The sequence below is a fragment of the Chamaea fasciata genome, unplaced genomic scaffold (genome assembly GCF_029207755.1).
Source record: "Chamaea fasciata isolate MVZ Bird 193981 ecotype frontalis unplaced genomic scaffold, bChaFas1.0.hap1 SCAF_7, whole genome shotgun sequence".
Lineage (NCBI taxonomy): Eukaryota > Metazoa > Chordata > Aves > Passeriformes > Sylviidae > Chamaea > Chamaea fasciata.
In genome coordinates, this window is record NW_027094092.1 from 31,196,997 (window position 1) to 31,210,791 (window position 13,795).

The 13,795-nt window shown below is 38.6% G+C and overlaps 1 protein-coding gene across 1 annotated transcript; it reads left to right on the forward strand.

Moving 5' to 3' along the window:
• Positions 1-3,261: 3,261 nt before the first annotated feature.
• On the forward strand, positions 3,262-11,167 carry EMC7 (ER membrane protein complex subunit 7). The gene is made up of 5 exons (XM_066188305.1): positions 3,262-3,514; positions 5,650-5,769; positions 7,998-8,136; positions 8,663-8,743; positions 10,685-11,167. The coding sequence occupies exons 1-5, from the start codon at positions 3,279-3,281 to the stop codon at positions 10,835-10,837; spliced, it is 729 nt and encodes a 242-aa protein (XP_066044402.1). The 5' UTR covers positions 3,262-3,278; the 3' UTR covers positions 10,838-11,167.
• Positions 11,168-13,795: the final 2,628 nt, after the last annotated feature.

Here is a 13,795-nt window from a genome sequence, read left to right on the forward strand (position 1 = left end):
TTCTGCAGCAACTGAAAATAGCCTGTGCACTTTCTGCTCCAAGTCAGAGACCCTCTCAGGGCATCTTCTGTTCAAAAGAACAATAAGATTGTTGCTGAACTCAGGCTGCAATGCGGACTCTTCAGTCCATGTTACCATTTCTAGGGTAGCACAGTAAATTGCCAGTAGATGGCACACCACAATAATTTTTTAATGGTGCTGAAAGAAATATGCAGCTCAATTTTTGTTAATTTCGTGTTTGATCATAGTAAAGTTCCTCGGGTAGGAGAGAGCTCAGTAAATGAGTTACCTGGCTGTGGCCTTTCACGGTACCTTTATGCTGAACTCTTCCATCTATCTTCAGTTTGTGTATTCTCATAAATCTGCTCACTTTGCTGGGCATTTTGATTTATTTTCACCTCTAATTAGTTTGTCAAAAACCAAATAGGATGTAGCTATGAGTATTCCAATGCACATGTAGTTCTTATTTATTCTTTGTGTCAGCAAGGACTGTATCTTTGCTTCCACCAAACATTTGTGAACCAGCATTACTCATCTGGTGTGTTGAGTGTTGTTACCTGTGTATCTATATTGGGGGACTGACTCAAAGATTATGGTAAGATTAGAGGCAGATGGCTGAAGGTGCTCCCTGCGTGTCTAGTCAAAGTCAACACCTCTGTATATTCAGCCTGAGTCACACACAAAACAGATTTTGGACTGCTGCTGTTTATGGTCCAGCACCTGTCTGGTATAATACAGTAAACCAATATCAATAACAAATCAACTTCATTGTCCCAAGCAAATATTTAAATACTAGTCAAGGTACTATTAGCTTTATGGAAAGAGAAGTTTTCAGAGCAATTACACTGAAATGTTCAAAGGTGAATTAAATGCTTTACTAATGGTGACCTGTAAGCAAAAGACATGTAGCAAATTTTGCTAGCATTCTGACTGGAAAGGATTAATCAAAAAATAAGTTCTGCTACCTTTTTTGCAAACTTCTTTTATCCTCAGGAGATTAAAAATCTCTCTTACAGTACACGAAAGTACTCCAAGCCACTAATTTCTTTGTAAACAGCTGTGATGGTCTTGGATTCTGATGATGCATTCAGAGGCATTTAATACGTTTCCTCTGCTTTTTCAGTTTGTATGTGAAACCAAAGGGGACAAGAATCTGTAGACACAGATTTCAGTGTTACCAGTGCGATGGCATTACATTAACCTAGGCCTTCTCCTTGTTCAAACCATTAGGGGCTGTCAGCTCTCATCCATCTGGCTGACAGTTCTGTAGTGTTAGCAGCAGCTTGTTGAAGCAACTCAGACAAAACCGAAAATGTTCTTGTGAGCAGGGTAGAACTTTTAGGAAACTTGCAGTTTTCTATGTAGCTACTACTCAAGGAGTGAATCCATCAATGAAGAGACAACTACAAAACATGGAGGTCATTCTTGATTGCATTTTCAAGTTCATAGAATTGTTTGGTTGTTTCCATTGAACTGAAACTGTTACTTGGCAGTTTTATCTGTCTTTTGATGTAAGATTCACTTGAAATCAAGCTGCAAAAACAACTTTGCTAATAGTAAAGTTCCTTCCAGACTAAAAACAGGTAGCATCTCCCAGCTGATGTACTAATTATTTTCATAAATATATGCCTGGATGTTTTTACATCTTTGTTTCCATTTGTACTACTGTTCTGGGATTATTTTTTTTTTTACCTAGGAGACAAACACCCACATGACGGTATCAAAACTCACAAAATAGCACTGTGCAATCCACTCAAGCTGCCACTGTAGCTAGTCTTAACCAGAAAAAGGCAGTAATCAACCAAATTAATTTTTTTTCTCAGTTGTGTACACTTAAAAATATGGTAACTGATATATTTGAATGAAAGAGAACTTTTAATATGTAAAGAAGTTACATGGTGAGAGGAAAAGGGACTACTAACTTAACACTGAAAGGGGTGCATACCAATGTAGTTATTGGAAAAGGCAAGATGCTGTTTAATTAACTTCTCAATTTGTTAACAGGATGATATATATTGAGAAAAGCTTCTTGGATTGGATTATGAAAGAATAAATAGGGGGGGTCTTTTTCTTTGGATTCTCCAAGGATTTAAACCAAGAAACTGTATTATATAGGTTATAAAAACAAATTATTAGGATGAGGAAATCCTTAAAACTGGATGGCATGATCATTCATACTGTGGTCTGACAGTATCCTAATACAGTTCCTTGAGGATATTTTATAAAAGGTGCATTTTTACACTAACTGCATGATATGTCACTGTGAAGAGGATGTCTATCTGGGGTGCTGTGCTGGAAAGAATGTTGTCAGTAGCTTTAACATAAATGCTTCTGCTCAGTGATTCTATTGGTAAGTACTTCTAACACTCTTCAGTTCTGGCATTGTTAGGTTTCCACCCCCAAAACTGCTGGAGTTTTAGGTGTTTGTGACTTATGTGACAGAAGAACCTCACAGATCCTGTGTTTCCTGATTTTCTCCAAAGTAGAGACATCTCAAAGATACTAATAGACAAAAAATTCACAACATCCCACTGACACAGGATGACATATGCTTTTTAAATCATGCCTAGTATAATATAATAAGAAGTAGTATTTTTATTATCAGCTGATGACCAGGTTCATCCTGTTTAATGATAGTGTTTTCCACAGGTTCAGTAATTAACTCTGACATATATGAGAGAGGTCAAAGGAAGCAACTGTAGCCGCAACGTGACAACGAATACATATGACATAACAGGATGTGCTTTGTAAAGGGACATTAGGGGGCAGGGAAGGTATTACAGCCCCTCGTGGTTTCTCCCATAAGTCTGTGTCTGCCTACTAAGTAACACATTCTCATTCTATTGTAACTAATCAAGCAAAATGCAGTGCTAGAAATTATTTTAAAAGAATACGCTTTAGGCCAATTTTAATTGTTACTTTTTTCCCCCCTAGAAAATGTTTATTAGTCTTTTCATGATAACTAGTAAGATTTCAAACTACAATGCCTTAAATATATCCATTACCAAGGAAGATACATGTACTTCTCACACATCCTTTTTCTTCAGGTTCACGATTCCGTCACGCCACATTTTAAGTGGCAACTTATCCTTTGCTTTTACTCACAAAGTGAAGCACAAGGGAGCCGTCCCTGCGCTTCCAACACCTGCTTGTGAGCGGCTTTAGGTGCGCGGGCTCAGCCCGCTCGGCAGCGGCCGGGGGGCGGGGCCGGGGGGCGGGGCCGGGGGCGGGGCCACCCGGCGGCGGCGGCGCAGGCGCGGGGCGGGCGGCGCGCGGCGATGGCGGCGGGGGCCGGGGCGCTGTGGCTGGCGCTGCTCTGGCTCTCGGCGGCGCCGCTGCCCCGCGGCGCCCGCGGATCGGAGCCCGTCGGGCCGGCGGAGCTGTCGGGCGGCGCGGGCCCCGGGGAGCGGTTTAAGATCGAGGGCCGGGCCGTGGTGCCCGGGGTGAAGCCGCAGGACTGGATCGCGGGGGCCCGGGTGCTGGTGGACGGGGAGGAGCACGTCGGCTTCCTGAAGTGAGCGGCGGGCGGGGCGGGGGCTCGGGCCCCGGGGGCGGCGGGCGGCCTTGCCCGGGCGGCAGCGGCGTCTCCCGGGGCCGTGCGGCCGCTCGCAGGCCCGGCCCGGGCCGGCCCTGAGATGGCGGGGGGCGGGGGCGGCTCCCGCAGGGCTCGGCCGTGTCCCGGTCAGCCGTGCACGGCTGCGGGATCGTGGAATCACAGCATCCCGAGCTGAGCTGCCGGCGGTGCTGTGAACACTGGGCCCCGGCCTTGTAGTGGGCTGGGCACGGCCAGCTTGCATTGCCGTGGGTTTTGGCCTCAGCCTCCAGCAGACGTATCCAAACTGATGACTCAGGTTGCTGGCCAAAAACTTAGGAACGGAGTTTTAGTTTAAAAAACAATAAAGCCGAACCAAAACAAACAAACCTCAAACGGCTTTGCACTGTCTGGACCACCGTATTTACTGTCAGCTTCTGTTGTAAATTCTGCCACTTGTTATTTAAGAAGCTCACCTTGGCTAAGAATTTACCCCATGTGGATATACGTTTGTTCATGGCAGAAGTTACAGTTGTAGCTCTGTGTTACAGAGTGCAGATAAGCAAAAGCTCCAGAGAATCTAAGACATAGAAAATAACCTCAGAATTAAGAACTGAGCTAATGTCGTAATTTCAAGAGTAGAAGTAAATTCTAAGTTCTTCTTTGTGATTTTCAGTACAGTATAATACATTGTTTTTAAAATATGTATAAAACTGAGATTACGTGCAATGAAGACATACCCTCATAAACATTCATAATTTTTAATTAATCCCTCTGCAAATGCAGTTAAACTTAACTTTGACTTTGGGTTCTGTCGATACATTAGCACAACAGATTCTACTCTGCAGATCTTGTAGAATCTTGACAGTGTTGCACCTGCTAGGCCACTACAAACAATTTACATGAGAGCCTGACATCATGTTTAGGAGCTGATTTAATAGCTGCCATCAGGTTGGCAAATTTCTCAATGCTTAATTGAAACCCTAAATTTCTCCAATATTGTAAAGAATGAAAAACTAAAAGGAAGTTCTCAGGGAAGCATTGTTATAGCAGTTGCAATATAAGATAGTGTAAGTATTTGGGATTCAAATCATCACATAAAGGTGGGTAGCTCCCTAAGTGTTTTGCGTGTTAGAGAGAGATGTGGTGTGAAGGACATGATGACAAATTCTTGGAGAATTCACTTTTAAGAGGGCTCATTTATTTGTTTTTCTGGTGCATTTTGCTAATTCATTAGGGTTTATTAGATTTTTTTTGTCTTTTTGACAAATTTTTGTCTTAACTTTGCATCTTATTTTTAGGAAACAGATCTTTGATGTTGCTCTTAACTGGGTAGAGAACACTAGGTTTTTCTTACTGGAGACTTCTGGAAGATATATAGGAGGAAAACTTCTGTACCTTTAAGGCAACTAGTGCTGAAGCTTGCAAGTAACCTTTTACTAATATTTTCATCGAATATTCAAGTTTCATGTCTTAATATAAAAGCCACCTGTGTAAAACTCCCTTCTGTGTATATTTTCAGAGCTCTTAGTTTCCTTATAGCTGTGATTGAGCTTTCCAGCGTGGGCTGGTCCTGAAGGGAGCAATTAGAATAAAAACCTCTATTTTGCTACAAAGGCACAAATCGCTATTTTTGTGCATTGCAAATTGTCCCTTATACCCACCCACACTGTGCAGAATGTCAGTCTGGCAGGGACTTTGCTTTCAGCAGAAGCACTGAAGCAAAGTAAACTTCATTGTATGTATTTCAGAAGGAGGAAAGAAGGTGTAAATTACTCCTGCCATCACTTGTATACATGAAATATAACTTATTTCACACTTTATTAGGACTGTTAAGTTACTCCTCCAGCAAGACAACACCTTGAGGGCACAACAAAATCTTTAACCTAGCAGGGAATTTCCACTCCTATTGCAGCATGCATTGAGGAACTTAAGGGGCTGGATATTGTGCGTACTGACTGATAGAAATTTTTGTTTTGGTCACTGTGCTTATATTAAGATTTGTAAAATGAAATTATACAGCTTGCTTAAAAAATACATATTTAAGTGCGACAGAGCACCTTGTCTTATATTCTGGAGCGTACTGAACTGTCATGGAACTCACTGTTTTTTTTCAGGACAGATGGAAGTTTTGTGGTTCATGATGTACCTTCAGGATCTTACGTAGTAGAAGTTATATCCCCTGCTCATAAATTTGAGCCCGTGCGAGTTGACATAACTTCAAAGGGCAAAATGAGGTGAGCCTTTCCTGATTTGCCTCAGTATTCATGAATTCCGTGTGGTTGGCAGCACAGTGTCAGAACTCATGGAAGCAGTGCTGTAGGTCTCATGTTCCATCTCAGACTGTATGTGCCAGCTTCTTTTAACATCACTTCTAGAAGCACGTTTCTCAAATTCCAAAGTCGGATATCTTTCTTCCTTTCGTATTTATGGCCTGAAATAAGAGAAAAGAGACTTTAAAATTTCATCTGTTTGTTTGCTCTTTTTTTTTTTTATCTATCCAGAAATAAAATCTAGGCATAAACTAGTTAACTGCTTTATTATTTGTCAACACTTTTTTTTCCTTCTTCCCTTTCCCTTCCCCATTTTTCCCATACATTTCTTTTATAAATGTACTATCAGTACTGGGCACAACAAAATTTTTAAATATTTCTGTTGCACCCCTATAGGACACTAGTTACAGTTACTGGTTAATATTGGCAGTTGCCAGTTTACATTGTTTCCGTGGGATTGTTGGCTTGTTTTTATGTTGTGGCCAAACCACTCTTGACTGTAACTGCAGACCATTCAGTAATACAGAAAAATCTATCTATTGAGGTGATTTTCATTTAAATGAAAATGCTTATATTTAATATTTCTTTGTTCAAGCACTCACATAGCATCTTAACTTTTAGGAATACAATCATCAGTGTAAATACTCCTGCAGTGTATTTAGGGGAGGTTAAAAAATGAAATCTCACTGAAAACAGTGCAAATAGTCTGTTTATAATAATAATTAATATAATAATATTATATATAATAATATTATAATACATAATTATAGTATAATAATGTTTGAGTTTATAATAAGCTCAAACTGTTTGTTTGAGCTGAGGTTTTTCCAGACTATATGGAATTATTTTTTTTTTACTTTGTTAGTATCTTACTGGCAATAATTAATGTGTAACAAATGCAGAGGTATAGACAGAATATTGGCTATGACCTTGTGGGAATACACAAGACAGAGAGTAAGACAGATTTAATTAGCATAGCTAGTCTGATGACTAGGATGCCATGGCAGGGACAAACACAACTTTGAGATTATGAGAAGATGGGATTAAACCTGTTTATGGGAAGAGGAGAGATTCAATCAACCCCCTACGAGAAAGATGTTGTAAAATGCATAAGTTGCTTGTATGATCTTCTGACCTAATAATTGTAGTAGAAATTATTAGCCTTACTGAAATGGTATATAAGCTCTTGCAAAACCTGAGTAAAATCGAATTCTGATCACCAAAATCAGTCTTCCCATCTCTCCATCAATCGCCGATATGACCTCACCCTTAGCACTGTTTGAGTATCTAAGGACTAGTAAGGTAACAAATTTGATGTTGAGTAAATTGCTGGCATACATCTGCAGAGGAAAGCAGCAGAAGACTTGTCATCTCTACAGGTCCAGCAGACAGAAACTGTAACGAGGAATGCATTGAGGAGTCAGAGATGCATGAAAAATGATGATACTTGGGAAAAATGTCATCAGGGCTTTTCTAAGGGATGTGCTGCCTTAAAAAGTTATGGTAATAACTAGAAAGAGGAAACAGCATGTGGATAACAAATGCATTTGATAAGATCTACTTGAAAATCTCAAGTTTTGAAGAAAACACGTAGTCATAAGATAGGAGGGAAAGACATTCCATAGATGAGTATTTGGTGAAAAATTCACAAGGAATAAATTATTTATGGACAGAAGTCATCCCTGGAGTTGCATAAAGTGGATAAATATTCATAAATCATGAAAAAAGGATCAAGAATGACAAAGATGTTAGTACTGATTATCTAAATATGAGGCCCAAATGAAGAATACTAGTGATGAAATATGGGAAAACCTTACAAAGTAGTAAAGACTGAGATTCAGTATTTCTAAATGCAGAGTAATGCACTTAAGGAAAAGGTATTAACTTCACAAGTAACTGATATCCTGAGCATACTGGTTAAACTACACTGCACTGTTCAAAGCTGCACCTTAAACAGCATAGTTTTTCTTGCTTGTTTACAAGGTGACAAAAAATGCTTCACTTTTGATTCCTTAAAATAAGCTGCTGAAGCAAATTAACTCTTCAAAAGTGAAGCCTAGCTGACACTGCATAGCAGATGGTTTTGTTTGTAGTCTTTTATTAAAACTTGTTTGGATTTTTTAAAATCTTCTTTATTATTTGCCAAAGATTCTATGTTTATATTTTTCAATTATTTACATTTTGCCTAATAGAGCAAGATACGTGAATTACATCAAACCCTCTGAAGTTGTCAGGCTGCCATATCCACTCCAGATGAAATCTTCTGGGCCACCTTCATACTTCATAAAGAGAGAATCTTGGGGATGGACAGATTTCCTCATGAACCCTATGGTATGTACAGGCAACACACAAATACTACAAGTATGTTAAGGATCCAAATAGAGCTATTCATCAGAATACTAAGAATAAAACAATTGAGGAAAAACGTGCATTTTTCCTTTGCTCTTCTGAGAGGAATGTTTTCTTGGATTTTATTGCTTACAAATGGGAAGTTTTTCTCTGACATCTCCTTCCCTATATACCACTGTATGTCCCCTGAAAGTAGCCCATAGTCTCTTTCTTTGACAATGCAATGAATGCTGTTCTAGTAATGCAGAGATCAACATGTTGCAAAACTGTAATTACAACAGGTGTAAGAGAGAATGACTATTTGCCTTATTGGTCCAACTTTGAAAACTGTGGTTTACAATACTCCCTTAGCAGGTTTCATTCCTGACAAGTGTTACTGGCTAACTGATTCAGAATGCAGTGGTTCTAGAGTTTGGCTGTTTAATAGAGCTTCATTTTATTTTAGTAGGTCTAAAAGTGTTTAGAGCAACAACTAAGCTGAAGAGGTATTTCCTGTTTTTTTCTGTAGGTGATGATGATGGTTCTTCCATTACTGATATTTGTGCTTTTGCCTAAAGTTGTCAACACCAGTGATCCTGATATGAGGCGGGTAAGTACATTCATTTAATGCATATGGAGAGACCAAAGATAATGAGATTTCAAGACACAGAAAAGTAATAAAAACAAAACTGTACTTTAAAGGAAGGCTTATTTGCCATCGTTTATTTAGCTAATACGGTGTTGCTGTTTTAGCAGTGAGTCATTTAATAAGTGTCAAGCGTGTTGAGTGTGTTGTGGGGTTCTCTTGTGCTTCAGCCTAAACCACAGTTCACTATTTACTGTTAAATCCAGATGTCACGCTAGTATATATGATATGGAGTCTTAATGCAGTCATGAAATTATCTGGTATATTGTGCTTTCATCATGCAAAATGCTGAATAGCAGAAGGCTAGGACAAAATGGAGATTCAAGGTGTTGGCTAAATCTTTTATTTTTTCAAGTATTATTTGTCTGTCATGGGTGGCTGCTTTTTGAAGGCTTGGTTAACTAAAAACTCCTTTTTCTGTAAATGACCACTGTCTTCAGTTGTACTTTATAGGTGTCTGCATATTTTTTAAATAAGTAATATCTTTATAAAGCATATCAGAGCTGTATCATGCTCTTTTGGTTGTAATTTTGATTAAAAAACAGATACAAAGATATGCTAGGTATTCATGGCATGTTCTTCGAACCAAGCTGAACTTGGTTGAATTTTAAAAAAAGTTGAATTGTTGAATTTTAAAAGTTGAATTTTAAAAAAAGATGATCACATGTTCTTTACTTTTTTCACTGCTCTGACACTGCTTATAGACAGGCTGTTCTGATGGTAAACCATCAAAACTTCCGATGATTTAGTTCTTATCAGATAACTGATACGACTTCTTAAGGAGAAATTTTAAAGTTGGAAGAATTTTGCCTATAATTTAACTTATCTTTAAAGAGTAGGAAAAAGGTGTTTTTAAGAACTAATTGTAATGGCATTCTCTAGATGACCATGTATTAAACTGTTAAGTGTTAACTTGTGGAGTATATGGAGGTTGTATGATGTTTTTCAAATTAACTTGTTTTTTCTTTCTGGAGTCAGCACAGTACTAGTTTGTGTAGAAAGTTTAATGATTTAGTAACTGTGCTTGTTGTAGAGGTGTAATGTAGATGCAGTAGTAACAAAGGCTACTGAAATGCCTTGAAAGCACTTAAAGATCTATCATTCTGAATGGGGGAAGAATCCGGTGACAATCCCACACGAAGCTCACAATTGCTATAAGCGTTATTCCTTTGTGGACATGCAGTTCAGCTGTTTTAGGCATTAAAAGTATTTCAAGATTGTGGTGGAGTTTTTTTGGGTTTTGTTTGTTTGTTTGTTTGTTTTGTTTTGTCTTGTTTTGTCTTGTCTTGTCTTTTTAATGTGCTAATTCATTTCGTAGAACCACTGTGCTAAACCCTAAAGTTACATTAAGCTTTCCTGGATATATGGTCTTGTATTAAAATCCTTTTTTTCCTGAAGGAATGACAACTCACCTGCAGTACTCTAGTGTCAGAAAGCAAGGCAATAAAAATGTCTAATTCCTTCAAACAGCATCAAAAATTTGTTAATTTGCTATAAATACTACTAATTTGAAAAACAAAAGTGTGACATCTATGACAACACAGATCTGAATATCTAAACAATAGGCTAAATTTTAATATGGAGAAAAGTAGTGCTGAAAAGAAATATTTTTTATCTTTTAGGTTTTCTTTTATCAGATGATTGCCCTGTAAGACTGCTTAAGACATGGTTACCATTTTCTGTACACTGCTGCTTTTAGTTTTGGGGTTTTATGTTTCTGTGTGTATCTGGGTATTTGGCTGTGGTTGCATAAAACTATGTAGTAATGTGTATCCTGGAGGACTACAGAAAGTGAAACAGTATTTGGGAAAATTTGTTATCTTTCTCATACAGTCTTTCAACTGATGCCTTCGATACAGTCAGAATTGTTACAAGCTATTAAGATTATCTGATCTTTGCTTGCAGGAAATGGAGCAGTCAATGAACATGCTGAATTCCAACCATGAGCTGCCAGATGTGTCTGAATTCATGACAAGACTTTTCTCTTCAAAATCTTCCAGCAAGTCTGGTGGTAGCAGCAATAAAGCAGGGAAAAGTAGTTCTGGAAAAAGGAGGTAGTTAAGTCTTCCTCCCAAGTCTGAGTTTCCACACCTGTTTGTTGTCATGTTTATTTGTCTTGAAAGATTAAAAAGCCACCGCTGTAAACTTTAACCAGGCACAACATATGTTATGCTACAAGTGTGGTTTATAGCTTTTTTTAGACTGTATAATCTGTTTTGTACTTGACAGTAAGCAGAAGATGACATGGCTTCAATACTGTATCTGTATAAAGTTATTGATGATACTGATTTAACTATATTCGTTCTGTAGAGAATTAAAATAAATTGTACAATGTGCTTCACAACAGTAAATGTCTTAAGACAACGTATTAAAAAATTTCAAAGATGATAGGAGTGGAGTTCAGTTTTAAGATGTCTCTAATGTTTTACACTTGGTGAGTTCTGAAATGAACAATCCTTTCAAAATGGAGTTGTGAGTTTACTGGGTAAGTAATTTGCTGTATCAGCTTGTCACGTTACATATAAATTTTATTTTATGCTGTTTGCTGCCTGTAAAATTTACAGAATCACAGAGTGACTAAGGTTAGAGGGGACAACAGTGGGTCCTCTGGTCCAGTCTCCCAGTCAGGGTCGTCCTAGAGCACATGGCATGGGATTACATCCACATGGTTCTTGGCTATCTTCAGTGAGGGAGACTCCACAACCTCTCTGGGCAATCTTTAGTTCAAAGATTTTCCACTATGTATTGCCCAGTTTTGCTCTGATCTACTTCCTGCTAAAAACTCTTTGGGAGGAAAAAAAGCAAAGTATCTTGCCATGAGGAAGTCATTTAAGCTGTCAAGATCTTGAATCTTTTCTAATTTACACGTATCGCTTCTGTGACACTGAGGCTTCTCACTCTTTTTTTATGCGCGCTGTGCTTTCAACTTACCAGTGGAATGATTTGAGGCCAAATACAGAATTTTAAATCAAGTTCAAATTAACTAATTTTAAAATGAAAGAAAAGAACTTCAGGGGTAGCAGGAAGCTGAATTCTGCTCATCCTATAAATTACATTCCAAAGTATATGGGTCCCCAGGAATGTTGAGTCACTGGCAGAACTTTGTTCTTTGACCATGCCTGTACATCTCTTATGCAGTATCTTTTCAAGCTACCCAGAGAAAAGTTGAAAAAACTGTTTCTCATTAGTTGAACATTTGCGAATTAAAATGACAGCAAACTTGCCACACCCTATTAGCAACAGTCCATGAATTTTTTTTCATCATAAATGCTGTTCTTCATCTGTACAGTTGGTAACTTCCTAGGTAACAGTGTCCATAAAGCATAGGTAATGTATATCTGCATCCAAAAATGGTATTTAACATCCTCCCACAGTACATCTGAAGCAAAATCAATTCTAATGCAGGTATTTATTCTGCCATACACAGAAGAGGGCTATAAATTTTCCTAGAACACATATTTAGAAGTTATGCTGGGAAACATTAAAGTTGCAAGAGACTAAATACTCATTCATAAGATTAAGTCAATTTTTAAGGTGTTGGAGAAGAAATAACCCAGTGTTTTTTGTGGACAGTGAAAGATTTCTCTCTGCAAAGTAAGCTGCACATTTTGCTCTGTTTTTCTTTTCCTTGAATAGTCTTTTTGTTTCACATATTAAGTAAAATATTTCCAGTGGAGACAAGAAGATATTTGGATATTCTTGCTGGAAGGATCTACTGAAAAAAGTGTCAAGTTGCATTGGTGAAGAAAAAAAACCCAACCCATTAAAAAAACCCCCTCTTTCAGCAGTGTCTTATGAAAAATTATATGAAAAACAGAAAGCAGTTCTTTGAAGATGGAGCAGTTAGCATCATTACTGTCCTATCCTGGAAAGTATAAGCTATGAGTTACTTCTGTTTAACAGTAATTGAAATAACAGTTAAAATGCATTAGCTTATAATTAATCATACTGATGCATTTTTTTCCATGTTAGGAACATGGAAAAATTCCAAAGGTAGGAACTAATATTTCTGCCTTCTTTCATGTTGTCTGTTCACGTTCTTGATTTGTCTTCAAGGGAGAATGGAGAATTCAGGCCATGAACAGATGAAAGTCTTTGTTAAGAGTTCAGAGTGAAAAAGTTCACAGGAACTGTAAAAATCGTAAAACTCTGAAAGGAGCATATGGAATATTTAACGCTTTTTCTTAGGACTTCGTATATGGAGGTTGAGGCAGTTCCTTTGTGCATCGGGATCAGATGCAGTGTCCCTCTCAGTAACCTGTTACCAGAAAAATCCAAGCCCAAAAATCTTGTACATGATTCACCTTTTCAGACACCCTTGTGATAAAGCAATTTGTAGAAGTGCATTAGTCTGCTGCTGAACTACTGCAAGATAGGGTTTTTTTTCATTTTAGAGCTGGAATCTGTGTGTCAAGTGAGCAAAGAGGTTCTAGCCAGAGTGTACTGGTCACTCATAGTCAATTGGTCATGGTTGTAGTTTAACCTCGGCCAATAGCCCAGCCCCACGCAACTGCTCACTCACTTCCCCCAGTGGGATGGGGAAGAGAGTCAGAAGGGTAAAAGAACATCTGTGGGTCAAGATAAAGGCAGTTTAATAGGGAAAACAAAATCTGCACACAAAACAATTCACAACTTCATGGGCAGGCAGGTGTTCAGTCACTCCCAGGACAACAGGGTTTCAGCACACCTAATGTGTACTTGGGAAGATAAAGCCATCACTCCAAATATCCCACTCTTCTTCCCCCCACTATGTATGCAGAGCATGATGCCACATGGTCTGGAATATCCCTTTGGTCATTTAGGGTCAGCTGTCCTGGCTGTCATCTCCCAACTCCTTGTGCACTCCCAGGCCCCTTGCTGGTGGGGTGTAGTGAGGAGCAGAAAAGGCCTTGGCTCTGTGGGAGCACTGTGCATCAGTAATAAAAATGTCTCTGGGTTATCAACACTGTTTGCAGCACACGTCCTAGACATGGCCCCACACCAGCCAATGTGAAGGTTATTACTCTACCACAGTCA